The sequence below is a fragment of the Chiloscyllium punctatum genome, chromosome 10 (genome assembly GCF_047496795.1).
Source record: "Chiloscyllium punctatum isolate Juve2018m chromosome 10, sChiPun1.3, whole genome shotgun sequence".
In the NCBI taxonomy this organism is placed as follows: domain Eukaryota; kingdom Metazoa; phylum Chordata; class Chondrichthyes; order Orectolobiformes; family Hemiscylliidae; genus Chiloscyllium; species Chiloscyllium punctatum.
In genome coordinates this window covers 95,464,883-95,491,911 of record NC_092748.1, presented here as the reverse complement: position 1 = coordinate 95,491,911, position 27,029 = coordinate 95,464,883, and the positions used below count along the sequence as shown (strand labels likewise).

General features: G+C 42.8%; 1 protein-coding gene across 7 annotated transcripts in view; it reads right to left on the bottom strand.

The window, feature by feature from the left end:
* lypd6b (LY6/PLAUR domain containing 6B) overlaps positions 1–27,029 on the bottom strand; it is a 183,948-nt gene that overhangs the window by 134,041 nt on the left and 22,878 nt on the right. For 2 of the 7 annotated variants that reach the window (XM_072579770.1, XM_072579765.1), the window contains exons 2-3: positions 17,483–17,542; positions 10,447–10,560 (exon numbers count right to left, since the gene is read on the bottom strand). The exons of 2 other annotated variants lie outside the window; for them this stretch is intronic. In XM_072579770.1, coding sequence (XP_072435871.1) covers positions 10,447–10,477 — 31 coding nt within the window. In that variant the 5' untranslated portion in view covers positions 10,478–10,560; positions 17,483–17,542. Of the gene's footprint in view, positions 1–3,689; positions 3,709–10,446; positions 10,561–17,298; positions 17,336–17,482; positions 17,543–27,029 lie in introns of those variants that run through there. 3 more of the 7 variants (XM_072579764.1, XM_072579766.1, XM_072579769.1) reach the window with 3 other exon arrangements.

Genomic DNA, 27,029 nt, shown 5'->3' with positions numbered 1-27,029 from the left:
GAATGCAGATTTTGCAATTCCTGTGGTGGCAGGACAAGGTGCTGGGAGGGGAGGGTGGGTTGATGGGGTTGTGAACCTGACGACGGAGCCACGAAGGGAACAGTCTTGACAAAGCGGATAGGAATGGGGAGGGAAATATACCTCTGATGGTGAGGTCCATTTGTAGGTGGCAAAAATTGCAGAGGATGTTGCGATGTATACAGAGGTTGGTGGGGTGGAAGGTGAGGACTGGGTGGGTTCTGTCCTTGTTGCAGTTGGATGGGCGGGGTTCAAGGGCAGAAAGTGGAGGTGCACTGGAGGGCATCATCGACTACATGGGAGGGGAAGTTACAGTCTTTAAAGATGTCTGTGGTGGAACTGGTCCTCCTGGGAGCAGATGCGGTGGAGGAATTGGGAATAAGTGACAACATTTTTACAGGAGGCAGGGTGAGAGGAGGTGTAGTCCAGGTAGCTGTGGGAGTCGGTGGGTTTGTAGAAGATGTCAGTGTTGAGTTGGTCCTTGTTGATGGAGATGAAAAAGGAGAAGGGCAGGAAGGAGAAGGTGTCAGATGGTCCAAGTGAACTTAAGGTCGGGGTGGAATGTGTTGGTGAAGTTGATGAACTGTTCAACCTCCTCGTGGGAGGACAAGATGGCACCGATGCAGTCATCAATGTAGCAGAGGAAAATGTGGGGAATGGTGTCAGTGTAACTACGGAAGATGGACTGTTCCATGTAGCTGACAAAGAGACCAGGCATAGCTGTGGCCTATGCTGGTGCCCATGGCTACTCCTTGTTTCTGGAGGAAGTGTATAGGGACTGGATGTCCATGGTGAAGATGAGGTACCATCTCAGACCTTAATTCCACCTGTACCATATCAAACACCTCCCACCCCTTCCTGGACCACTCCATCAATGGGGGAATCGACTCAATACTGACATCTTCTACAAACCAACCGACTCCCAATCCCTCCCATAAAAATGCTATCCCTTATTCCCAATTCCTTCACTCCACTGCATCTGCTCCCAGGAGGAATAGTTCCATCACAGAATACACTAGATGGCCTCCTTATTTTAAACACCGCACATTCCCTTCCCACATGATTGATGGTGCCCTGAATTGAAAGGTTGGATCTGGGATAAGGTGTTGGTCCTGGGCCTCCTCTATCGCCACTCCCTTACCACACCTGGAGGAAGAACGCCTCATCTTCTGCCTCCAACCCCATGGGATCAATGTGGATTTTACCACTTGCCTTATTTCTCCTCTCAACACCTTATCCCAGATTCAACCTTCCAACTCGGCACCACCCTCATGACCTGTCCCATCTGTCCATCTTCCTTCCCAATTACCTGCTTCACCCTCTCCCCTGACCTATCACCGTTACCACCATCTCCATCCACCTATCACACCGTCAGCTACCTTGCCCCCAGCTCCACCCTCTCATTTATCTCTCCACCCCCTCAGCTCATAGCTTCATTCCTGATGAAGGGCTTTTGCCCGAATTGTCAATTCTCCTCTGCCTTGGATGCTGCCTGACCTGCCATGCTTTTCTAGCACGACACTACTCTCATCACCAGCATCTGCAGTCCTCACTTTCACATTTTGATGAACCTAGATTTAGTCAACACTATATTTGAGTGCCCACATTGAGTCAGTGCTAAATACAAATCATCAACTTTAGTGAACTTAAGCACTTACTGTAGTTCATATCTTCTGAGCAGCTAGTAACCTTTGTATACTTAGCAGATCAAGAAATTTTGACGACTGTGGTTTTTGCAAAATATTTGCAAGAGTTGTTACAGTCTCTCCTTAGAGGGAGACATGTCACTTCTCTTGCTTGCTTTTGTCAGAGTCTTATACTCACATGTTCCAGCTCATACTAGCTTCTTCAGCCCCTTTCCTCAAGGTAATGCTTTGGTATTTAAGCAGCTGTTATGCAGTTCTTCAGAGAGTGGGCTTAGTTGGTCTCCTGCCTTATCAGACAACACATCATTTTCTGCAAATGGTGTGCAATCCATAGGTGTGCCAGCACATAGTTGTGGTTTAAGGAGGAGATGAAAGAAGAAGTTTGTCATAAAAGGAAAGAACACTGTCTCAGCCTGAAGAACAAAGTACTAGTGGTGAGTCTACTGTGGAGAAGATTGGGAGACACTTTAATTGGTTGGATAACAAACTGAGTCATTAAGGCATTGGATCCAAGTGTGATCATAGTCCTTGAAACATCACAGACCACAGATCAGAATAATTATATACAGAAATGGGCAGAATGTACACAGAAGCCTGTCTAGACTTTCTGTAGCTTTCATCCATCATGTAAAAATAGAGTTACTCGAACTTAAGTCGTACAACATGAAAACAGACTCTTCGGTCCAACTCATCCATGCCGGCCATGTTCCCAAACTAAACTAGTCCCACTTGCCTGCATTTGGCCCATATCCTCCAAACTCTTCCTATTCAAGTACTTACCCAAATGTCTTTTAAATGCCATAACTGTATGTGCATCCACCACGTCCTCTGGTTAGTTCATTCCACACACAAAACACACTCCACGTAAAACAGTTGCCCCTCAAGTCCTTTTTAAATCTTTCTCCTCTCACTTTCAAAATATGTCCCCTAGTTTTGAACTTCCCCACTCGAGGGGAAAAGAATTGGTAGCTACCTCATCCATGCTTCTCATGGTTTTACAAACCACTATAAGATCATCCTTCAATCTCCAATGCTCCAGTGAAAAAGTCCCAGCCGATATAGCCTACTTTTATAACTCAAACACAAACTGACGAATGAATGATGGATCAATGTTCTATATACTGGGCAAATATGATCATGAGAGTGTCTTTGCAATTTGTAATGAAACCAGAAAAAAAATAGATAAAAACAAAAATCAATCACATAGCAACTACACAGTGACATTTGGAGCAATGACACCTCCTGTGAATTGTAGGAGCTTGTTTCCTTGCTATATGAGACTTGTGTTTCCTATGCATGCTGAAATTATCAGGCAAGGTTGGACATTTTATCAGTGACCATCGGCCTTTTGTGGCATGCGCTGTGTTCTCACTGAGATAGCAGCACACCCTCTTTTATGGTGACTGGCACAGCACTAAATATTACTCCAGTCCATCATATGTAATTCACAATTGAGGCTTTATGGGCAGCACGGTGGCACAGTGGTTAGCACTGCTACCTCTCAGCACCAGAGACCCAGATTCAATCAGAGAATGTAAAAACTCCACACAGACAGTTGCCCAAGGCAGAAATTGAACCCGGGTCCCTGGCGCTGAGACACAGCAGTGCTAATCACTGAGCCACCATGCCACCCTTATCTTATTACTATACATGTTTTAGGACATTCTGGTGACCTATTAAAATTCCTGCATATATTATGAATCTTTTTACAAGTCTCATATTTAATTCTTTTCATACCTTGCCAGACACTTATAATCCCCAGGTTAGTATATAACCTCTTATCCAATGACTCACTATAAGCAGAAATAAGTTTACTTGTATATCAATTTGCTAATTGCAACAGAGCAACAACTACAATACATAAAAAGGAAAAATTAATCTAAAAACATTGAATAAAATTAGTAAACATCAGGTTATCTAGAAATAGAAACTTGAAATTTGACTAATTGAACTATTGCAAAGCACAATTAAAACAAAATCAATGGCAACATTGAACCAGATTAGTAACAAAACATGTTTACTCACAAAAACTATGTTCATCTAAGTGAATGCAATTGGAATTTCCATACATCAAGGAAGATAATTTGAACACAAGCTATTTTCCACCACTATCTTGTCTCCAATCAAACATGGTATGATAATGAAATGGCAGGACTATTTCTCTACAGTCAAGACTTGTCTGAAGTGAGGCAGGCACATGCTAGACATAGCACCGTAAAATGTAAGCTTGTCTCATTTAGTTAAGCATTTCTTCACTGCTCAACCCTGAGGCATCAACATAACACAATAAACTGCTCAAAATGTACTACTGCTTCCCTAATGCCATTTAGTACAAGCTAAAAACAATAAAAGTTTGATTAGGATAACAACATTTGCATATAAAACAAATCTCAGCAATATAGTAGTTAATGGGAAAGCCAGCACTTGGTGCCCAGAAATGCTGGAGAAGGGTATTTTCTTCAATCAATAATTATTTGATGCAATTGGATGGGTTGACAAGTCTTTTCATTTTCATTCTTACATGGGACGTTGGTAACAATGGCTGTGCCAACATTTATAAACCATAAACAATTGCCCTGGTGAAGGGGGTGGTCAGCTGTCTATCTTCATGTGCTGCAGTCCATGGGGTGTAAGTATAGCCACTGTACAGTTTGGAAGAGAGTTATAGTATCATGCAGATCAACACCACAGAAAAAGGCCCTTCAGCCCATCGAGTCCATGCCAGTCAAAAACCATCCAACTACTGTAATCTCATTTTCCAGCACTTAGCCCATAGTATTGTATGCCTTGGCATCATAAGTACTCATCCAAATACTTCAATATTGAGAGTTTCTGTCTGTACCATCCTTACAGGCAGTTCCTCATTCCAACCATCTTCTGGGTGAAAAAAACATTTCCTCACAGCCCCTCTTAAACCATCAGCATCTTACCTTAAACCTAGGCCCCCTGCACATTGACCCCCTCCATCTTTCTGTCAACCTTACTATATCTCTCAATGTTCAACATCTCATTCATGTCCCCCGTCAGTCTCCAAAGCTCCAAGGAAAACAATCCCAGTTTATTAAATCCCTGTTCATAATTAAAACTCTCCAGCCCAGACAACATCTGGTAAAGTGTTGGGGGAAAAAAAATTACTGCAGATGCTGGAATCTGTACTGAAGACAACAAATCTTGGAGATCAGTGTCTAGAGTCTTAATATAGACTCAAAACGTTAGCTTGCTCTCTCTCCATGGATGCTGTCCAACCCGCTGTGATCTCCAGCATTTGTCATCTTCAGTACAGCCTGGTAAATCTCCTCCATTCCTTCTCCAGTGTAATCACATTCCCCCAATAATATAGATTCCAGAACTGCACATAATACTCATGGCCTAACTAAGTTTTCATGCAGTTCTAGTATCACCTCCCTGCTCTTAAATGATCTGGCTCCACCAATAAAGGAAAGTATTCCCCATGCCATCTTAACCACTTTATCTACTTATCCCACTGTCTTAAGGCACTGGTGGGCATGTACACCCAAGTCCTTCGCATCCTTGGTGTTTCCCAGGGTTCTACCATTCATCGTGTATTCCCTTCAATTTAGGGGATTTTGTTCCAGGATTTTGACCCAGTGACATTGAAGGAATGACAATTTAGTTCCAAGTCAGGATGAAATGTGGCTTGGAGGGGAACTTGCATGCGATGGTGTTCCCTTATATCAGCTGTCTTGGTGTCTAGGTGATGGAGGTCATGGATTGGAAGGTGTTGTTGAAGGAGCTGCACTGAGTCACTTCAAAAAGGGAAATTAAGGGCTAACCTGGACAGTACAGGGTTAGAGCCATGCATAGCCAAAAGCAGAAATGTCTCCTTCCATAAGGGACATTAATGAACCAGTTAGGTTTTTACAATAATCAGTTTCATTTCACCAACACCAATACCAATCCTCACTCTCTCAGCGGAGCAGGCAAGGACTGTTTGGCAGTGGCTGCTTGAAGGCTCGGTGAAGTTTGTTTAATGGTTTAAATTTGAAAGAATGTTTTTTTAAAAAGCGCGGAGCGGACCCGGAAGCTGGTGTAGCACAAGCTTACCTGGGTAGATTTTTTTCCCTATAAAAGCACGCAGGAGAGGAACCCGAGGCACTACAGAGGTCGTGCCTTCCACCCGCCCTCCTCCTCTAACCTAATAACAAGACCCATTGTGGTAAGTAGGTAAGTGCTGCATTTTGCTTGTTCTATTCTCTAGACCTAGTTTTTTTTAAAAAAAGGTTACTTTTAGAGGGATGGCAGTGAAGGCAGTGCAATGTTCCTCTTGCAACATGTTTGAGGTGAGGGATGCCATGGTCGTCCCTGCTGATTACACTTGCAGGAAGTGCACCCATCTCCAGCTCCTCCAAGACCGTGTTAGGGAACTGGAGCTGGAGTTGGATGGACTTTGGATCATTCGGGAGGCAGAGGGGGTCATAGATCGGAGCTTTAGGGAAGTAGTAACTCCAAAGTTTGCAGACAGATGGGTGACAGTGAGGGGGATTGGGAGGAAGCAGCCAGTGCAGGGACCCCATGCGGCTGTTCCCCTCAAGAACAAGTATACGGTTTTGGATACTTGTGGGGGGGACGACTTACCAGGGGTAAGCAATGGGGTTCAGGCCTCTGGCACGGAGCCTGTCCCCATTGCTCAGAAGGGAAGGGTGGAGAAGAGCAGAGCAATAGTTATTGGGGACTCGATAGTTTGGGGCACAGGTAGGCGGTTTTGTGGGGGCAAGAGAGACTCATGTTTGGTATGTTGCCTCCCAGGTGCAAGGGTACGTGATGTCTCTGACCGTGTTTTCCAGGTCCTTAAGGGGGAGGGGGAGCAGCCTGAAGTCATGGTCCACATTGGCACCAACGACATAGGTAGGAAGAGGGCTGAGGATGTTAGGCAGGCTTTCAGGGAGCTAGGTTAGAGTTAGAAGCTCAGAGTTAGAACAAAGTTTTTGTCTCTGGTTTGTTACCCATGCCACGTGACAGAGAGTCGAGGAATAGGGAGAGAGAACAGTTAAATGAGTGGCTACAGGGATGGTGCAGGAGGGAGGGATTCCGGTATCTGGATAACTGGTTCTTTCTGGGGAAGGTGGGACCTCTATAAACAGGATGGTCTACACCTGAACCTGAGGGGCACCAGTATCCTTGGGGGGGGAGGTTTGCTAGTGCTCTTTGGGGGCATTTAAACTAACTCTGCAGGGGCATGGGAACCTAGACTGTAGCTTTAGGGTGCAGGACCTGGAGTGTTGGAGGTTAGGAACATGGCATCAATCTCAAAGGAGGGTGCCTGTAAACAGTAAAGTGGCTTGAAGTGTGTATACTTCAATGCAAGAAGTATACGAAATAAGGTAGGTGAACTTGCAGCATGGGTTGGTACCTGGGATTGCGATGTTGTGGCTATTACGGAGACATGGGTAGAACAGGGGCAGGATTGGCTGTTGCAGCTTCCAGGTTTAAATGCTTTAGTAGGGTCAGAGGTGGGGGTAAAAGAGGGGGAAGGTGTCGCATTGCTTGTCAAAGATAGTATTACAGCGGTGGAAAGGACAATGGATGAAGACTCGCCGTCTGAGGTAGTTTGGGCTGAGGTAAGAAATAGGAAAGGTGAGGTCACCCTGTTAGGGGTTTTCTACAGGCCTCCTAATAGTCCTAGAGACATAGAAGAAAGGATTGAGAGGACGATTCAGGAGAAGTGCGAAAGTAATAGGGTGGTTATTATGGGGGAGTTTAACTTTCCTGATATTGACTGGGAAAGCTATAGCTAGAGTTCGTTAGAGGGGTCGGTGTTTGTCCAATGTGTGCAGGAGGGTTTCCTGACACAATATGTAGACAGGCCAACAAGAGGTGAGGCCACACTGGATTTGGTTCTGGGTAACGAACCAGGCCAGGTGTTAGAATTGGAGGTAGGTGAGCACTTTGGGGACAGTGACCACAATTCGGTGACTTTTACTCTAGTGATGGAGAGGGATAAGTGTGCACTGCAGGGCAAGAGTTATAGCTGGGGGCAGGGAAATTATGATGCGGTGGGGCATGACTTAGGATGCGTGGCTTGGAAAAGTAGGATTCAAGGCAAGGGCATAATTGATATGTGGAGCTTGTTCAAGGAGCAATTATTGAGTGTCCTTGATAAGTATGTACCTGTCAGGCAGGGAGGACAGGGTCGTGTGAGGGAGCCATGGTTTAATAAGGAATCGGAATACCTTGTTAAAGGGAAGAGGGTGGCCTATGTAAAGATGATGCATGAAGGTTCAATTGGGGCGATTGAGAGTTAAGGTAGCCAGGAAGGATCTGAAGAGAGAGCTAAGAGCAGCAAGGAGGGGACATGAAAGGCCCTTAGTTGGTAGGATTAGGGAAAATCCAAAGGCTTTCTATAGGTATGTCAGGAATAAAAGAATGACTAGGGTAGGAATAGCTCCAGTCAAAGATAGTAGTGGGAAGTTGCGTGTGGAGGCTGAAGAGATTGGGGAGACACTGAATGAATACTTTTCGTCAGTATTCACTCAGGAACAGGACATTGTTGCCAATGTGAATATTGAGTCACAATTAATTAGAATGGACGGCTTTGAGGTATGTAGGGAAGAGGTGTTGGAAATTCTGGAAAGGGTGAAAATAGATAAGTCCCCTGGGCCTGATGGCATTTATCCTAGGATTCTCTGGGAAGCAAGGGAGGAGATTGCAGAGCCATTGGCCTTGATTTTTATGACCTCGTTGTCTACAGGAATAGTGCCAGAAGACTGGACTATAGCAAATGTGGTTCCCTTGTTCAAGAAGGGGAGTAGGGATAACCCTAGTAACTATAGGCCGGTGAGTCTCACTTCTGTTGTGGGCAAAGTCTGAGAGAGAATTGTAAGGAATAGGATTTATGAACATCTGGATAGGAATAATGTGATCAAGGATAGTCAGCATGGTTTTGTGAAGGGCAGGTCGTGCCTCACAAACCTTAGTCACCTTCTCAAAGAATTCAATAAGGGGGTGGACGAGGGTAAAGCGGTAGATGTGGCGGATATGGATTTTAGTAAGGCGTTTGATAAGGTTCCCCATGGGTAGGCTACTGTAAAAAATACAGAGGTATGGCATTGAGGGCGAGTTGGAGGCTTGGATTAGGAATTGGCTGGCTGGAAGAAGACAGAGGGTAGTAGTTGATGGTAAAGGTTCATCTTGGAGTGCAGTTACTAGCGGTGTTCTGCAAGGATCTGTTTTGGGACCATTGCTGTTTGTCATTTTTATAAATGACCTGGAGGAGGGGCTAGAAGGTTGGGTGAGCAAGTTTGCGGAAGATACGAAAGTCGGAGGAGTTGTTGACAGTGAGGAAGGATGTGACAGGTTACAGCGGGATATAGAGAAGCTGCAGAGCTGGGCAGAAAGGTGGCAAATGGAGTTCAATGTAGCTAAGTGTGAAGTGATTCACTTTGGTAAGAGTAACAAGAAGATGGGGTACTGGGCTAATGATCGGATACTTGGTAGTGTGGATGAGCAGAGGGATCTTGTGTCCATGTACACAGATCTCTGAAAGTTGCCACCCAGGTAAATAGTGCTGTGAAGAAGGCATATGGCATACTGGCTTTTATTGGTAGAGGAATTGAGTTCCGGAGTCCTGAGGTCATGTTGCAGTTGTATAAGATTCTGGTGTGGCCGCATCTGCAGTATTGTGTGCAGTTTTGGTCGCCATACTATAGGAAGGATGTGGAGGCACTGGAACGGGTGCAGAGGAGGCTTACCAGGATGTTGCCTGGTATGGTAGGAAGATCGTATGAGGAAAGGCTGAGGCACTTGTGGCTGTTTTCATTGGAGAAAAGAAGGTTTAGGGGTGACTTGATAGAGGTGTACAAGATGATTAGGGGTTTAGATAGGGTTGACCATGAGAACCTTTTCCCACGTATGGAGTCAGCTATTACAAGGGGCCATAGCTTTAAATTAAGGGGTGGTAGGTATAGGACAGATGTTAGGGGTAGATTCTTTACTCAGCGAGTCGTGAGTTCATGGAATGCCCTGCCAGTAGCAGTGGTGGATCTCCCTCTTTATGGGCATTTAAATGGGCATTGGATAGGCATATGGAGGATAGTGGGCTAATGTAGGTTAGGTGGCCTTGGATCGGCGCAACATAGAGGGCCAAAGGGCCTGTACTGTGCTGTATTTTTCTATGTTCTATTTATGTCCAGATTTTAAAAATTGAATTCATATTCTCAAAAAAGATCTGCCACTTGAACTCATGCTCGCTGTCTGATTAATTGAGACTATCTGGTCGGCATGGATAAGTTGGACAAAAGGGTCTGTTTCCTTGCTGTACATCTCTACGATTTTATGACTTCCAAATTAACAGTCCACTCATTAACTAGAGCAGAGCATAAATAAAGCATACTGAAAATGAAGCAGTCAAGGGTTAAGCAGCTCTTTCCGGTGTAAGAGGATATTTAAGCCTGTTAACTTCAAATAACAATCTTCTCCTATTGCAGGAAGGCAAACCAATTATCATGAACTGATTGATTTTGTCAACTGGAGAAGTAGCTGGAAGCAATGTGGATCACCATCATCTGTTTGCCAGATTGACAATCTGGTATATTGAGTCTCTGGGGTGAATTCATTGAAGGAATTCATTCATTTTGAAGGCCTCAGGCCCTGACATTATCACTTATATTTTTTAAAAATCTCTATTCTTCCAAAAACTGCCCAGAATCTGTTTGACATGTGCTGTCAAATTCATTCAGAAGACAATTCATAAACTAATTGCACTGAAATTTTGATATTTTATGTAAGTCACAAATGCAAACAGCAAGAAAACTAAGCAACAAACCTATGATCTGTACAGGATAATGCAAGTTCATCCAAATGTAAGTAATCTGCAGGGGCTGCCGACTCCACAGGATTGGCCTCGTGTGCCCAGGTTCGAAAGTCAATCTCCAAGATGCTGTCGGGAAAACAACAAATGTTGGAAATCATAGCGGGTCAGACAGCATCCATGGAGAGCGAGCGAGCGCAAGCTAACACCGAGTCTAGGTGACTCTAGAGAGCTCTGAGATCATGGGAGGAAACCTCCAGAATAATACTGGAGGACTAATTAAGTATATTCAAAGACTGAGATAGAGAGGTTTCTAATCAGTAAGGGAATCAAGGGCTATGGGGAAAAGGCAAGAAAATGGAGTTGAGGATTAAATCATCCAATAAATGCCAGAACAGACTTGATGAGCTGATTACGTAGGAATTTCTATTTATCATATAAAAGGCAAAACTGAGACACAAGGAAGTTTACAGAGTACAAATCATCTATCACTGAATGGTGACAGTTTTGTAAATACATAATTAATTTTCTGGTAGCAACAAAGCACTGTGGAAAGTCATGCACATTCATGCATTTCTAATTAACCAAACATCAAAACAAAATATGTTGACTGTTTTTGCTAATGTTTAAGCGAGTGACTGGATCTATTTTGCATTCAAGCATTCATGAGCAGACAATAGAAAGACACTGGGTAAAACTGAAGACCAGATAAGAAAGCTTTGGTGAGAGTTGTTGACAGACCTCTGATGACAATACATTAGCAGTGTGCATAAACAGGATCAGAGATGCTTGTTTTGAAAAATGTGTTATTTTGAGAGGCAGTTTTACTGTAACATGGGAACAACAGCAAATATCAAATTCCAAAAGAAGCAGACTTCTTGGGGAGTTGTTCAGTTCTGGGTACCAGATCTCAGAGGGAATCCATTAGTCTGAGGGGTTACACTGCAGATTCCCAACAATGTTACCAGGGGTAAAAATATGAAGTTATGAGGACACGGACAAAAGTTGTATTCTTTTCAATATGGAAGATTAAAGGGATGATGTGATTGAGATGTTCATGATGTTTAACTGAATTGATATTGTACATAGAAAAACCAATTACCTTTAATTGGAATTTGGCTATTTACGATAATGTCAGGAACCACTTCTTTACACAAAACCTCATGAAAATCTGTACCTCTCCTTTGCCAAAAGCTGTTGCGGCTACATTAATTAAACATTTCAGATCTGAGAATGAGAGATTGTTAGGCCAGGAAAACAAAAGCAGAAATTGCGGAAGAAACTCAGCAGGTCCAGCAGCAGCTGCAGAGAGAAAGCAGAGTCAATGGTTTGAGTACAGTGACTTTTTTTCAGAACATTCTGAGGAAGGATCACTGGACTCAAAATAATAACTTTGCTTTCCCCTCCACAGATGCTGCCAGACTTACTGAGTCTCTCCAGCAAATTTTGCTTTTGTTTCAGATCTTCAACATCTGCAATTTTTTGATTTATTTAAAGTTAGGCAATAATATTGAGTTACAGAGACATGATCAGTATTGATCTAACCCAATGGCAAAAGAAGCTCAAAGGACTGAATGGAGCTTTCCTATTCCCAATTTCTCTGTGACTCAGGTCTTTATATAAAAAAGGAAGATATGTTGGTTGTGATTTTATTTGGTCAGAATTTTGAAAGAGGTCAGCAAAAAAAAAACATGACTTTACATAATCTACCTGTTACAAATGTTACTTCAACCATGCAGTCTGCTGCTTCCTTAAGAAAATACCTAGTTCCGTTATGAAGACACAGGGTTTTTAAATCATCTTTTTATATAGATAATACAAATAATCCAGAATTGCTGTTTTGAAGCATGCTTCTGTTTATTTGCATACAAAGCAAATTGACCGGGTGCTGGCAAGTGGGGCTAGATTGGGTTGGGATGTCTGGTCGGCATGGACAGGTTGGTCCAAAGGGTCTGTTTCCGTGCTGTACATCTCTATGACTCTATGACACCAGCCATTACACCACAAGTCAAAAACATATACAAAAACATAGGAAGACGGGTAGGTCTTGAGCCCATCAAGATGGCGAAAGTGAGGAATGCAGATGCAGGGGATCAGAATCAAGATTACAGTCATGCTGGAAAAGCACAGCAGGTCAGGCAGCATCCAAGGAGCAGAAAATTGATGTTTCGGGCAAAATCCTTTCATCAGGAATGAGGCCTCATTCCTGATGAAGGGCTTTTGCCTGAAACGTCGATTTTCCTGCTCCTTGGATGCTGCCTGACCTGCTGTGCTTTTCCAACACCACTTTAATCTTGACTTTAGCCCATCAAGCTAATTAAACAGGATATCGTGGCTGATTTGTGGCCTGACTCCACATACATATCTTTGTCCTATAATCTCTAATAGCTTTGAATAAAGAATTCAGATTTAAAAATCAATAAATAATCTAATATCAATTGTGTTTGTGGAAGGGATTTCCAAATTCCTGCCACTTTATACTTAGCAATATCTCCCAAATTTACTCCTGAAAGATCTGACTATAATTTCTAGCCTATGCTTCCTAGTTCTGAAATTCATAGCATACAGAAGGACTCATGATCTACCCTGTCTGTACTTTATCCCATTTTTGTTTCTGAGAGTTGAGCTATGAACGTCTATCCAAATTGATCCACACTTAAGGGCAAAGCGTTGCAGTAGATTGCCATTGCTTTCTGCAGGGTGACTGACCAGGTCAGTCTCTTGCATGGAATCAGGCAAATTGGAAGGATTTAAAGGCCGATAATCACATTTTGCCAAATTTCCAGTAGGCGGAATACATTTGTTCATTTCAGGCAAGTTAATCCAAGATTGCGAAATTTCCCCACACAACTGGAATCAGGGAGGCAATGCCATAGTGGTAATGATTAATAATCTAACCAATTATTAATCCAGAATCCCAGATAATCTAACTGTAGCAGATTGTGAAAGCTGAAGTTTAAGAAATCTAGAAATAAAAAAGCTAGCATAATGGCAACCCTAGAATCATAGAGTTGTACAGCAGAGAAACAGACCCTTTGGTCCAACCCGTCAATGCCAACCAGATGGAAACTTTGTCGAATGCCTATCTGAAGTCCATATAGGTTACATCCACCGCTCTGTCCTCATTAATCCTCTTTGTTACTTCTTCAAAAAACTCAAATCAATTTTGAGAGACAGGATTTCCCATGCATAAAGTCATGTTAACTATCTCTAATCAGTCCTTGCCTTTCCAAATACATGTACATCCTGTCCCTCAGGATTCCCTCCAACAACTTGCCCACCACTGACATCAGGCTCACTGGTCTATAGTTCCCTGGTTTGTCCTTACCACCCCTCTTAAACAGTGGCACCATGTTTGCCAACCTCCAGTCTTCTGGCACCTCACCTGTGACTATCGATGATATAAATATCTCAGCAAGAGGCCCAGCAATCACTTCTCTAGCTTCCCACAGAGTTCTTGGGTACACCTGATCAGGTCCTGGGGATTTATCCACCTTTAACCGTTTCAAGACATCCAGCACTTCCTCCTCTAATATGGATATTTTGCAAGATGTCACCATCTATTTCCTGACATTCTATATCTTCCATGTCCTTTTCCACAGTAAATACTGATGCAAAATACTCGTTTAGTATCTTCCCCCATTTTCTGCAGCTCCACACAAAGGCCGCCTTGCTGATCTTTGAGGGGCCCTATTCTCTCCCTAGTTATCCTTTTGTCCTTAATGCATTTGTAAAAACTCTTTGGATTCTCCTTAATTCTCTGACAAAGATATCTCATGTCCCCTTTTTGCCCTCCTGATTTCCCTCTTAAGTATACTCGTACTTCCTTTATACTCTAAGGATTCACTCTATCTATCCTGTCTGTACCTTACATATGCTTCTTTCTTTTACTTTGCCAAACCCTCAATTTCTTTAGTCATCCAGCATTCCCTATACCTACCAGCCTTTCCTTTCACCCTACCGGGAATATACTTTCTCTGGATTCTTGTTATCTCATTTCTGAAGGCTTCCCATTTTCCAGCTGTCCCTTTATCTGCGAACATCTACCCCCAATCAGCTTTTGAAAGTTCTTGCCTAATACCATCAAAATTGGCCTTTCTCCATTTTAGAACTTCAACTTTTAGATCTGGTCCATTATTTTCCATCACTACTTTAAATCTAATAGAATTATGGTTACTGGCCCCAAGGTGCTCCCCCACTGACACCTCAGTGACTTACCTTGCCTCATTTCCCAAGAATAGGTCAACTTTTGCACCTTCTCTAGTAGGTACATCCACATACTGAATCAGAAAATTCTCTTGTACACACTTAAATTCCTCTCCATCTAAACCCTTCACACTATGGCAGTCCCAGTCTATGTTTGGAAAGTTAAAATCCCCCACCATAACCATCCTATTATTCTTCCAGATAGCTGAGACCACCTTACAAATTTGTTTCTCAATTTCCCTCTGACTATTGGGGTGTCTATAATACAATCCCAATAAGGTAATCATCCCTTTTGCCGTTTCTCAGTTCCACCCAAATAACTTCCCTGGATGTATTTCCGGGAATATCCTCCCTCAGCATAGCTGTAATGCTATCCCTTATCAAAACCACCACACCCCCTCCTCTCTTGCCTCCCTTTCTATCCTTCCTGTAGCATTTGTATCCCAGAACATTAAACTGTCAGTCCTGCCCATCCCTGAGCCAAGTTTCTGTATTTACTATGATATCCCAGTTCCATGTTCCTAACTATGCCCTGAGTTCATCTGCCTTCCCTGTTAGGCCCCTTGTATTGAAATAAATGCAGTTTAATTTATTAGTCCTACCTTGTCCCTGCCTTCCCTGACTGTTTGACTCACTTCTGTTCTCAACTGTACCAGTCTCAGATTGATCTCTTTCCTCATTATCTCCCTGGGGCCCACGCCCCCACTTTACAAGTTTAAATCCTCCTGAGCAGTTCTAGCAAAATTACCCTGCCAGTATATTAGTCCCCATCCAATTTAGGTGCAATCCTCCCTTCTTGTACAGGTCACTTCTACCCCAAAAGAGATTCCAATGATCCAAAAATGTGAATCCTTCTCCCATATACCAGCTCCTCAGCCATGCAATCATCTGCTCTATCCTCCTATTCCTGCCTTCACCAGCTCATAGCACCAGGAGTAATCCAGATATTTCTACTCTTGAGGACCTCCTTTTTAAATTTCTGCCTAACTCTCTAATCTCCCTTCCGAATCTCAACCTTTTCCCTTCCTATGTCATTGGTTCCAATGTGGACAATGACCTCTTGAGGGCCTTTCTCACCCAGCGAACATTCTGCACCCTCTCAGAGACATCCTTGATCCTGGAAAGTTTTGTCATAGAAAGCAGTCAAGGCCAAAGAATTGAATGGTTTGGAAAGAGAATGTTTTGGATGAAGGAGTTGGATATAGTTCTTAGGGCTAAAAGGATCAAAGATAATGGAGAGAAAATGGTAACAGGATATGGACTTGGATGATTAGTGGTAACAGGATAAATAGTTGGATGATTAATCATAATGATTAGCAAAGCAGGCTCTAGGGGCTGAATGGCTTACACCGTGGGGTGGCATGGTGGCTCAGTGGCTATCACTGCTGCCTCACAACACCAAGATCCCAGGTTTGATTCCAGCCTCAGGCGACTGTGTGTAGACTTTGCACATTCTCCCCATGTCTGCATGGGTTTCCTCCAGGTGCTCTGGTTTCCTTCCACAGTCCAAAGATGTACAGGTCAAGAGAATTGGCCATGCTAAGTTGCCCATGGTGTTAGGTGCATTAGTCAGAAGGGTCATTTTGCTAGAACTGGCAGGGAATTTTGCTAGAACTGCTCAGGAGGATTTAAACTAGTAAAGTGGGGGCGTGGGTCTGGGTGGGTTACTCTTCAGGGGGTCAGTGTGGACTGGTTCGGCTGAAGGACCTGTTTCCACGCTGTAGGGAATCTAATCAGTTTCTAAAACTTATCTGGTTATGAATGTAATCTAGGTAAGGCAATCCATCATCCTTATGTGTTTTGGCCTTCATATTATGCCAGAACCACAGCATTGTGACTGAGTATTAATTGCCTCGTAAAATAGCACTAGTAAGCCTTTTAATTCAGGGAGTAATTAGCAAAGAGCAATATTTGTGGGCCCAGCCAGCAATGTCCATAACCCTTGAACAAACTAAAACAAAACCTGGTAATTTTATGCTGCACTCCTTTCAACCATGACAAATACATCTCTCCTAAATTGAGATATCCAGAACACAACACAGGGAAGCACAGTAGCTCAGTGGTTAGCACTGCTGCCTCACAGCACCAGGGACCCAGGTTCGATTCCAGCCTCAGGTGGCTGCCTGTGCAAATTCCCCATGTCTGTGTGGGTTTCCTCTGGGTGCTTTGGTTTCCACCCACAGTCCAAAGGTGTGCAAATTAGGTGGATTGGCCATGCTAAATTGTTCACGGATGTGCAGGATCAGTGGAAAGAGGGTTACAGGTGGGGGCTGGATCTGGGTGGGATGCAGTTTGGAGTGTTGGATTGGACTTAATGGGCTGCTTCCACAATGTTGAGACTCTATGAACACAGTTCTCTATGTTTGGGTCTAAGTAAGACTGAAATTAGAGATGCAATAGGGTTTCCGCCGTCAATGTGCCTGGAAGCTAATGAAGGCAGGGAGGAGGAAGGGTGGTTCTATGGCTCCATAATCACTCGTAAAATACCATCATAGATGTAATTATAGAAGTCTCTGAAAACAAAATTTGGCTTATGCAACAAAAGCGTGTGAATTGAATTGTTAAAATGCTGTTTTAATTGAACACAAGCCACATGCAAGTCTTAAAATGACTATCTCTACTTCAAAATTTTGTTCAATGGGAAGAAACAATCTGGCTTACCTCCAGGTTTCCATCTTGTCATTAAAATAAAATTTTTCTCCTGGTAACTGTCAATTTCATCAAATTGGTAATACTAAATTAGCATGGATTTGCCTGAAATTATTACTTTAAAAGGAGCACATAATGCCATACTTGTCTTATCACTGAAAGTGGGATTAGTGACATGTAGTACTGAACTAAGTACCTTCAAGTATATCTTCCTCAGCCCTTCGACTCAAGAGGCTTCAAAGCTCCTGAGTCAGCACTATAGTGTAGGAATAAGAAAAAGGTAATTTAGCATAGTCAGCTTTCAATTTGACACAGATTCTTTTTTAAGATCGGATTCATTTTCAACCAACTTGTATAAGTTACATTAAGGTTGTCACATGATACTGTATTGCACTTCTTTGGAGCAAACATTAATCTGAGATTTTGCCCACCCTGTCAGAGATATAGAAAATATCTTTGTATAATTCAGAAAACAGGAAAGGAAAATCTGTGCCTTAGTTAAATGTATTTCTCAATTATCATTAAAGAAGATCATTTACCACAGTATGCCAACACAAAGTCATTTATGACATCCCAACGTCATGAAATGCATTACAAGCCTCTGACCAATTGCTATTGCAGTTCTGCAGTCCATGATTCATTTAATCACTTATTTGCTTGCACCTATGATGCCCTTTTTATTACCCCATTTCTCCAAAATCTCACCATCTCAGACAGTGGCAACATCTTAGTTGTATTATCACTAGACTATTAATCCAGAAACGAAAGAAGGGCTTATGCCCGAAATGTCGATTCTCCTGCTCCTTGGTTGCTGCCAGACTTGCTGCGCTTTTCCAGCAACACATTTTCAGCTCTGATCTCCAGCATCTGCAGTCCTGACTTTCTCCTGCTATTAATCCAGAAACCCAATTAAGGTCTTGGACACCTGGGTTTGAATCATGCCATTGAATTTGAATTCAATAAAAATCTGAAATTAAGCATCTAATGATAACCATGAAACCCACTGCCAATTTTTGGGAAAGGCTACCTGGTTTAGATTACTTGCAGTGTGGAAACAGGCCCTTCAGCCCAACAAGACCACACCGACTCACCAAAGCGCAACCCACCCAGACCCATTCCCCTACATTTACCCCTTCACCTAACACTACAGGCAATTTCACATGGCCAATTCACCTGGGGCCTGCACGTCTTGGACTGTGGGGGGAAGCCCACGCAGACACAGGGAGAATGTGCAAACTCCACACAGTCAGTTGCCTGAGGCAGGAATTGAACCCAGGTCTCTGGCACTGTGAGGCAGCAGTGCTAACCACTGTGCCACTATGCCATTCACTAAGGTCCTTCAGCAAAGGAAATCAGGTGTCCTTAACAGGTCTGGTCTATGTGACTCCAGACCCACAGTAACATGGTTGATTCTCAACTGCCCTCTAAAATGGCCAGGCAAGCCACTCAGTTGGAATTATCAGAATGAAGTCTCAACAAAGAAATGAAATTGGATGAAAAATCTGGTGTTGATTTAGGCAAAAACAGTCTGTCAACCCTGTAAACGCCTCCTCACTAACATTTGGGACTAGTGTCAAAATTGGGAGAGCTGTCTCACAGGTTAGTTAAGCAACAGGTTCACATAGTCATTTTCTTGAAATAACAGCTTACACAGTAAGTCCCAGACACCATCACCACTGGCCCACCAGCAGGACAGACTCAGCAGAGGTGGTGGCACAATGGTAGCTCACTATCACCATCCCCAGGGAAACCTCAGATCAGTATTAAATACTGGTCCAGCCAGCAACACCCATATTCCACACGTGAATTAAAAAAAACCTCTATGTGAAACAACTCCCCAAAGGCTGGTTGCCCGTCACCATTTATTGATACATGGACTGACCTTGACACTAATCCAGCTCCCTCAGAGCCAGCTCTCAAAGTACCAGGATGTCTGACACTCCTGTGTACTTATTTTTCCCCAGCACCCATGGTGTGTGTGTGTGTGTGTAGATGTGAGACACAGTGAAAGACACAAAGTGCACGAATCTTTATTCGATTGCCACCACCAGGAGTATATGAAAAACACCCAAGTGGCCAGTGACAAGCACTGCCCTTCACATCAAAGGGCAATGCTGTGTGATCAAAACAGTGAAGGGGAGGGTAGGGACACTCCTGTGTATTTTTCTTTTTTTTTTCCAAAAATTTAACCCCCACACTACCGCCTAAGTGCGGTAGTGCTTATCTTTTCCCCAGCACCCATGGTATGTGTGTGTAGGTGTGAGACACATTGAAGGACACAGAGTGCACGAATCTTTATTCAATTTCCACCACCAGGAAGATATGAAAAACACCCAAGTGGCCAGTGACAAGCACTGCCCTTCACATCAAAGGGCAATGCTGTGTGATCAAAACAGTGAAGGGGAGGGTAGGGACACTCCTGTGTATATCTCATATGGGGGCTCCCTGATTGGACCACATTAACTGCCCCAATTAGGGAACTCAAATTCTATTAGGTCCACCTGCCTGACCTTGCTGCATTCACTACACTGTCCTTGCAAGCAAGTGTCCATTCTAAAATGTGTCTTTCCTTTCAAACATTCTTGAATGGTTTGTCTAATTTCCAGCTGATCACAAATCCATCCACAATGTTGCAAATTAGGTTGATGATGCTGCCACAGTATTGCAATAGCCTAATAAAAATAACTAATTGCATCTTTTTACTGTGATCTTTTCTTCTTTTTCAACTTGCTCGATCTCTCAGTACGCTTTGACACAATCAAAGATACCATCAATGTCACATTTATTCCACTGACCAGTGGAAAGGACTGCTTCTCTTGGACACTGTCTCAGTTTCAAAATTGCAAGCAGCCATTGTTATCCTATTTGCTCCAAGTTGCACTTAGCAGTGAATCTAAATGCCTATTTCCACATCCATCACATTGCCAGCCTATTTGCCTCAATTCACCTCCAGCAGAAACTCTCATTCATCCTTTGCCAACTCCAATGATTTCCTCTCAATAAACTTTAGCTCTTTTCAATCTCCGTTAAACATATCCTGTTAAACACTAAATCTTCCTTACAGAGCATTCTGCTCCAGGTGACCTACATGAGTTCCCTCCCCAGAACTAGGAAAAAGTGAGGACTGCAGATGCTGGAGATCAGAGTCAAAAGTTGTGGTGCTGAAAAAGCACAGCAGCATCAGAGGAGCAGGAGAGTTGACGTTTTCAGCATAAGCTCTTCAACAGGAATCCTGAAATGTCGACTCTCCTGCTCCTCGGATGCTGCCTGACCAGCTGTGCTTTTCCAGCACCACACTTTTCAACCCTCCCAGAACTCCCTAGATAGTGCTGTAGAACAGAGAGGCTGAAAGGTTCAGGTACATAATTCTTGGAAATTTGCATCACAGGTTAAGGCTAGTTAAGAAGGCATTTAGCACGCTTGCCTCAACTGCTCAGGCATTTGAGTATAGGAGTTGTGACGCCTGTTGAAGTTATACAGGATATTGGTGAGCCTTCTTTTGGAGCACTGTTATAGGAACTGTCTGGTTACCCTGTTATAGGAAGCATATTATTAAAGTGGAGAGTATTCAGAAGAGATTTACCAGGATCATGCTGAGACTGGAGGGTTTGAGATGTCAAAATGGAGGAAAGCCCGGGACATTTTCCAATGGAGCATAGGAGGTTTATAAAATCATGAGGGGTATAGATAAGGTGAATGTCAAGGGTCTTTTCCATAGAGGGCATATTTTTAAGGCGAGGCGAGAAAGATTTAAAAAGGACATGGGGGCAACTTTTTCTTTTACACAGAGTGGTTTTGTAAGACCATAAGACATTGGAGCAGAAATTAGGCCATTCAGCCCATTGAGTCTGCTCCGCCATTCAATGGTGCCTGATATGTTTTTCAACCCCATTTTTCTACTTTCCCATCATAACCTTTGATCCCCTTGGCAATCAAGAACATATCTACCTCTGTTTAAAATACAGAATGAACCGCCAAACAAAGTGGTATATGCAGGTACAATTACAATGTTAAAAAGACATTTGGATCAGTTCATGAGTAGGAAAGGTTTGGAGGGATATGGGCCAAATGCAGGCAGATAGGACTAGTTTAGTTTGGGAACATGGACAGAATGGACTAATTGGATGGAAGGGATTGTTTCCATGCTGTGTGACTCTATAACTCTATTTTTAATTTAAAATTCTTATGTTTCAATGATAGAATGGGTAGATAGATAGATCTTTTTTCAAACTTTTCATGGCCTCACCACTCCTCCAGCTCAACAATACTCTCCATTCCTTAACCTTCAGCCTTTTAGACTTCCTCTTGCCACAGTGATATCTGTGAAAGACAAGTTACATTAAACTCCACTAAACAGTAATCAGCTTTTCTTGAGGCAATCCATTTAAGTCCATTAGGAAAGTGGGGTCTACTTAAAACACTTCCTTCATTATTAAATAATGTACTGTGTTCCTTAATATAACTCTCCTCTTGTTCTGAAACAAGAATGCCACAGAAAATCTGCATGTTTCTATCCCAAATTAAACAGTATCGCTGACTAGAAATTTGCAATCAAGGAGCATTGAACAATTTAGAATACTACAAAAACCCGCAAACTCTGCATTTTCCCTTCAAATCTGTCAAGTCAACAAGCAAACACTTGTCATGGTGGTTATGTGAGTACAAGAGTTGGATTTATATCCTTGGCATTTGTAGATTCTGAAAGATTAATGTAACATCAATATCACAGCTTGCCCTTGAATGGCAAGACAGGTCTATATAATGTAACAGTTGTGTAAGTGGCCTATAACTGATGAAATTGAAGAATACACTTTGATATACTACTGAGAAAAGTAACCATGTGATCTCAAGTGCACTCCATAATTCTGTACTGAATACATCAGCAGAAATGGAAGGCTCATTGTGTTCCTCAAAAACAGGCACTTTTCTATTTTTCTATTTTTCGGTTATGAAAAATAGTTGTCATTGAAATCCATTCATCATAGTGCTCCCTAGTTTAGTGCTTTGAATTCATTTCTTGAAGTTTTGAAAACTTTGTCTACTAGCCATTAATCTCACCTTGTGTCAAATATTTTGCTGCATACATAAGCAGAAAGCTCACTGAAATCAATAGTACTCTTTTGTTCAGTCGATGGGTCATTTATCATGCATTAATCTGCATAAATTCTCTTTGGTGTTCAGGAGTATCCAGTGGCATTGAGCAGAATCAGAAAAAAACGTTATACCGTATATACTCAAGTACCGGTCAATCTCATTTTACAGTTGACTGTCATGTTTTTGGCCAGAAAGATCATTCATCTCTCGGACAACTCAAAGAGAGGTTTAATTCTGACTGTTAGTCAAAAATATAAACACCTTGTATTCATCACCCAGTCACCAATGAAGGCTAACTCACACTTGTGCAAATCTAATAGCGCAAATTATTGACTAGCACATTATTGAAGGTGGTTGTTCAGTTCCTCCTGTTTGTACACAGACCTTTTGCCCATTTTGCTATATTTCTGGGGATGAGATTGGGAGAAACAGTCTCTGACCTGGCAACTCTACAAAAACAAGGTGACGAGAGAGAATGGATTTCAACCCCTCCATAATATTGCCCCGTAAAAGGTGACTTTTTAAATTAAAACTGTAGAATAGTCTCAGAAATAGTATATATAGTACATTAAATGAATTTTGTCCAATAAAATTCTGGTATGCCAGAAAGACTTAAATACAAATGTTACATGATATCAAGCTGTAACTAAAAATTATTAAATCATGTAATATTCCTTTACAAGTTTTGGGGGACTCAGTCGAGAAGAAACTTTCATAAAAGTCTCTCATCGGTTGTGCATCTGTTAGCTCTAAATAGGAGTTAAAATTTCTCTCCATTAAGATTAATGCAATAGAAGGTATGACTGTCTATCTGCAGGCATCATTCAGTAATGTCAACTTTAGGCTCCAGGGTCACTTGAAAGCCGTATCAGACCCCTCCCCCGACGTGTGTAACATCTTACATTTACTGATCCTACAATGTCTCTGATTGCATTTCTAGCTGGGTCAGACGTTTCCCCTGAATTTTTACTCTAGTGAATACCTTACATTTTAGGCACCTAGTTTTGGTTAACAGCCATCCCAACCCATCCTTAAAGTGGAATCAAAGCTGTGGGTAGATTAGTTAATTGGGAAATTGGTAAAATGTCAGGTTTGAGTCCCGATAAAAATCCAACAGCATCAGAATTTCTGGCAAAAGGGTTATCAAGTCAACACACTGGGATTGATTTTAACTCTGTGCAACTGGGTTCATCTTGAAAGAGCCAAGCCCTCAACTGGTTAGCTCCGTTTTCCTCTGAGACACTGCCTAACGTACTGAGCATTTCCAGCCTTTGCTGTTTTTACGGTAGCATTAAAAGTGAGAAGCTATGGTAAGCTGTTCCAAGTTTGGTGTCATACTTCAATATTTCTGAGGCAACAGTGTTGCTTATCATTTTCATTAAAAGTCTGGAATATTGTGAATGGCAAATCAAATTGATAATTGGTAAAGTTTGATTAAAAACACTTAGGGTATTGAAATTCTAATCTTCCAATCAGGGATCCAAAGAAAATGTCACCACTTGATTGACTGGACTCCAGTCCAGTTTTTCAAAGAAGCAAACTTTTCATTTAAGGCTCCCAGCACCCATAGTGAGCTTTATCCCAGCAGCATCTCATGGAATTATACAGTACAGAAGAGAACCTTCAATTCAGTGAGTCTGTGCCACAAAAAACTACTCTAAATCAGGACTGCTCCCACGTTCCAGCACTTGGTCCGTAGCCTTCAATGTTCCGACATTTCAAATGTGCATCCATGTATTTTTTTAAAGTCGTGAGGTTATTACAGATTAACCTGCAATGTGTTCCAGTGGAAAATGTAGCCACTTGATGGGAAAAGAGGTGGAAGGCAAAGACTAAAAACAGATACAAATAATAGAGGGCAGGGTTTCCCTTTCAATTTGAGGGAGCGGGACCAGGAAATTAGGAAGTGTGCTTTAGTACCTTCTTCCTATAGTACAGTTTACGCTTGAAATGGCAGAGTACTTACACTGATTGCTTTGTCAGCAGGTCAACCGCAAAACCTCAAACTGTGAAAAGTCAAAACATGCATTTTACAATAAGTCAACTCACTTAAAGCTGCAGTACTCTTCCTTTTGATGCATTTTTCCATTACAATCTTGTAAGTGGGATGCCAAGAATCAAAATTTGCAGAAAGGATGCAGATCAGTGACCATGGGCATAAATGGAATGGAAGTAAATTAGGGAACTGGTTGACATGCTACTTGTTTCTCAGGGATTGGACATAAAAAATTTTAAACATAACTAAATTGGTTTATGAATCTTGGGTTAACATTTGTGTGCATGAGGGAAAAAAAAACAGAAGATAAAATTGCTGCAAAGCAATGAATATAAACATAAATTCAACAAATAAACAAGGTCTGCTGAGTGCCGAATAAAATGAAGCTGACTTTGGAGAATAGCAACCATAATCCTAATATTGTGAGTGTAAGTCACATAATTTACAGAAATATAAATCATTTGGCCCAATGTTTTTACCTTAGACAACATACAAGAGTATAAAAGAGGTAAAAACAATGACTGCAGATGCTGGAAACCAGATTCTGGATTAGTGGTGCTGGAAGAGCACAGCAGTTCAGGCAGCATCCAGGTAGCTTCGAAATCGACGTTTCGGGCAAAAGCCCTTCATCAGGAATAAAGGCAGTGAGCCTGAAGCGTGGAGAGATAAGCTAGAGGAGGGTGAGGGTGGGGAGAAAGTAGCATAGAGTACAATGGGTGAGTGGGGGAGGGGATGAAAGTGATAGGTCAGGGAGGAGAGGGTGGAGTGGATAGGTGGAAAAGGAGATAGGCAGGTAGGACAAGTCTGGACAAGTCATGGGGACAGTGCAGAGCTGGAAGTTTAGAACTAGGGTGAGGTGGGGGAAGGGAAAATGAGGAAACTGTTGAAGTCCACATTGATGCCCTGGGGTTGAAGTGTTCCGAGGCGGAAGATGAGGCGTTTTTCCTCCAGCCGTCTGGTGGTGAGGGAGCGACGGTGAAGGAGGCCCAGGACCTCCATGTCCTCGGCAGAGTGGGAGGGGAAGTTGAAATGTTGGGCCACGGGGCGGTGTGGTTGATTGGTGCAGGTGTTCCGGAGATGTTCCCTAAAGCGCTCTGCTAGGAGGTGCCCAGTCTCCCCAATGTAGAGGAGACCGCTTCGGGAGCAACGGATACAATAAATGATATTAGTGGATGTGCAAGTAAAACTTTGATGGATGTGGAAGGCTCCTTTAGGGCCATGGATAGAGGGGAGGGAGGAGGTGTGGGCGCAGGTTTTACAGTTCCTGTGGTGGCAGGGGAAAGTGCCAGGATTGGAGGATGGGTTGTAGGGGGGCGTGGACCTGACCAGGTAGTCACGGAGGGAACGGTCTTTGCGGAAGGCGGAAAGGGTTGGGGAGGGAAATATATCCCTGGTGGTGGGGTCTGTTTGCAGGTGGCAGAAATGTCGGCGGATGATTTGGTTTATGCGAAGGTTGGTAGGGTGGAAGGTGAGCACCAGGGGCGTTCTGTCATACAAGAGTATTCATGTTCATCATTAGAGCATAACAGGTCATTGTGGGTAATGCCACAATGGGTATTGTCACAATGTACGGTAATTATATCAGGATAACTAAATTAGTCAGATGCTTTGCAACAAATAATAATTTAGTTGGATTTCCATCAAGCATTTGATAAAAATTTCGCTTATAATTTTTTAAGAAGATAAAGGTGCATAGAGTGAATGAATGTGGTGCAGTGGCAAGGTCCCGACCTCTGAGCCAGGAGGCCAGAGTTCATGTCCCAGCTGCTCCAGAAGTGTGCAATAATGTTTCTGAGAAGGTTGATTAGAACTATACAAAGAATAAGTGACAAATTATTCAGGCAGCTACAACACTGATTTAACAACAGACAATGAGTTTTGACTGACCTCAGTTTTTACACAGATCTCCTTTGATCCATCTGTTACCTACATTATTCAAAAAGTGAGGGATTTCCACAGTTGTTGCAATCTTTGTGAGTACCACTAACCTATTTGACTAGGAAGATGTACCATTTCTACAAAACATCTTCCTTCTCAAAATACAGATTGCATCTGTGGTATTATTGAGTACAGCTCTAAAACTTCAGACACTGAGGAGGCAAGGAAAGCAGGTAAGTAGGACAGGTAAAATAGATAAATATGAAGGTCATTGAGACTAAACAATCGCATTTTACAACTAAGTCTCAGACATCTTAAACATGATTGTCTCTATGAACAGTGAGAGCTGCTTGATCATCACTCATTATCACCTTCACTATTACATTATCTCACAGCATGAACATACACTCTTCCATACTATACAACAAAAGGGTTCTTGTGGCAAAGTGGAAGGGCCCATAGATGGGCAGCACGGTGGCACAGTAGTTAGCACTGCTGCCTCACAGCGCCAGAGACCCAGGTTCAATTCCCGCCTCAGGCAACTGTCTGTGTGGAGTTTGCACATTCTCCCCGTGTCTGCGTGGGTTTCCTCTGGGCGCTCCGGTTTCCTCCCACAGTCCAAAGATGTGCAGGTCAGATGAATTGACCATGCGAAATTGCCCGTAGCGTTAGGTGAAGGGGTACATGTAGGGGAATGGGTCTGGGTTGATTGCTCTTTGGAGGGTCGGTGTGGACTTGTTGGGCCGAAGGGCCTGTTCCCACACTGTAAGTAATC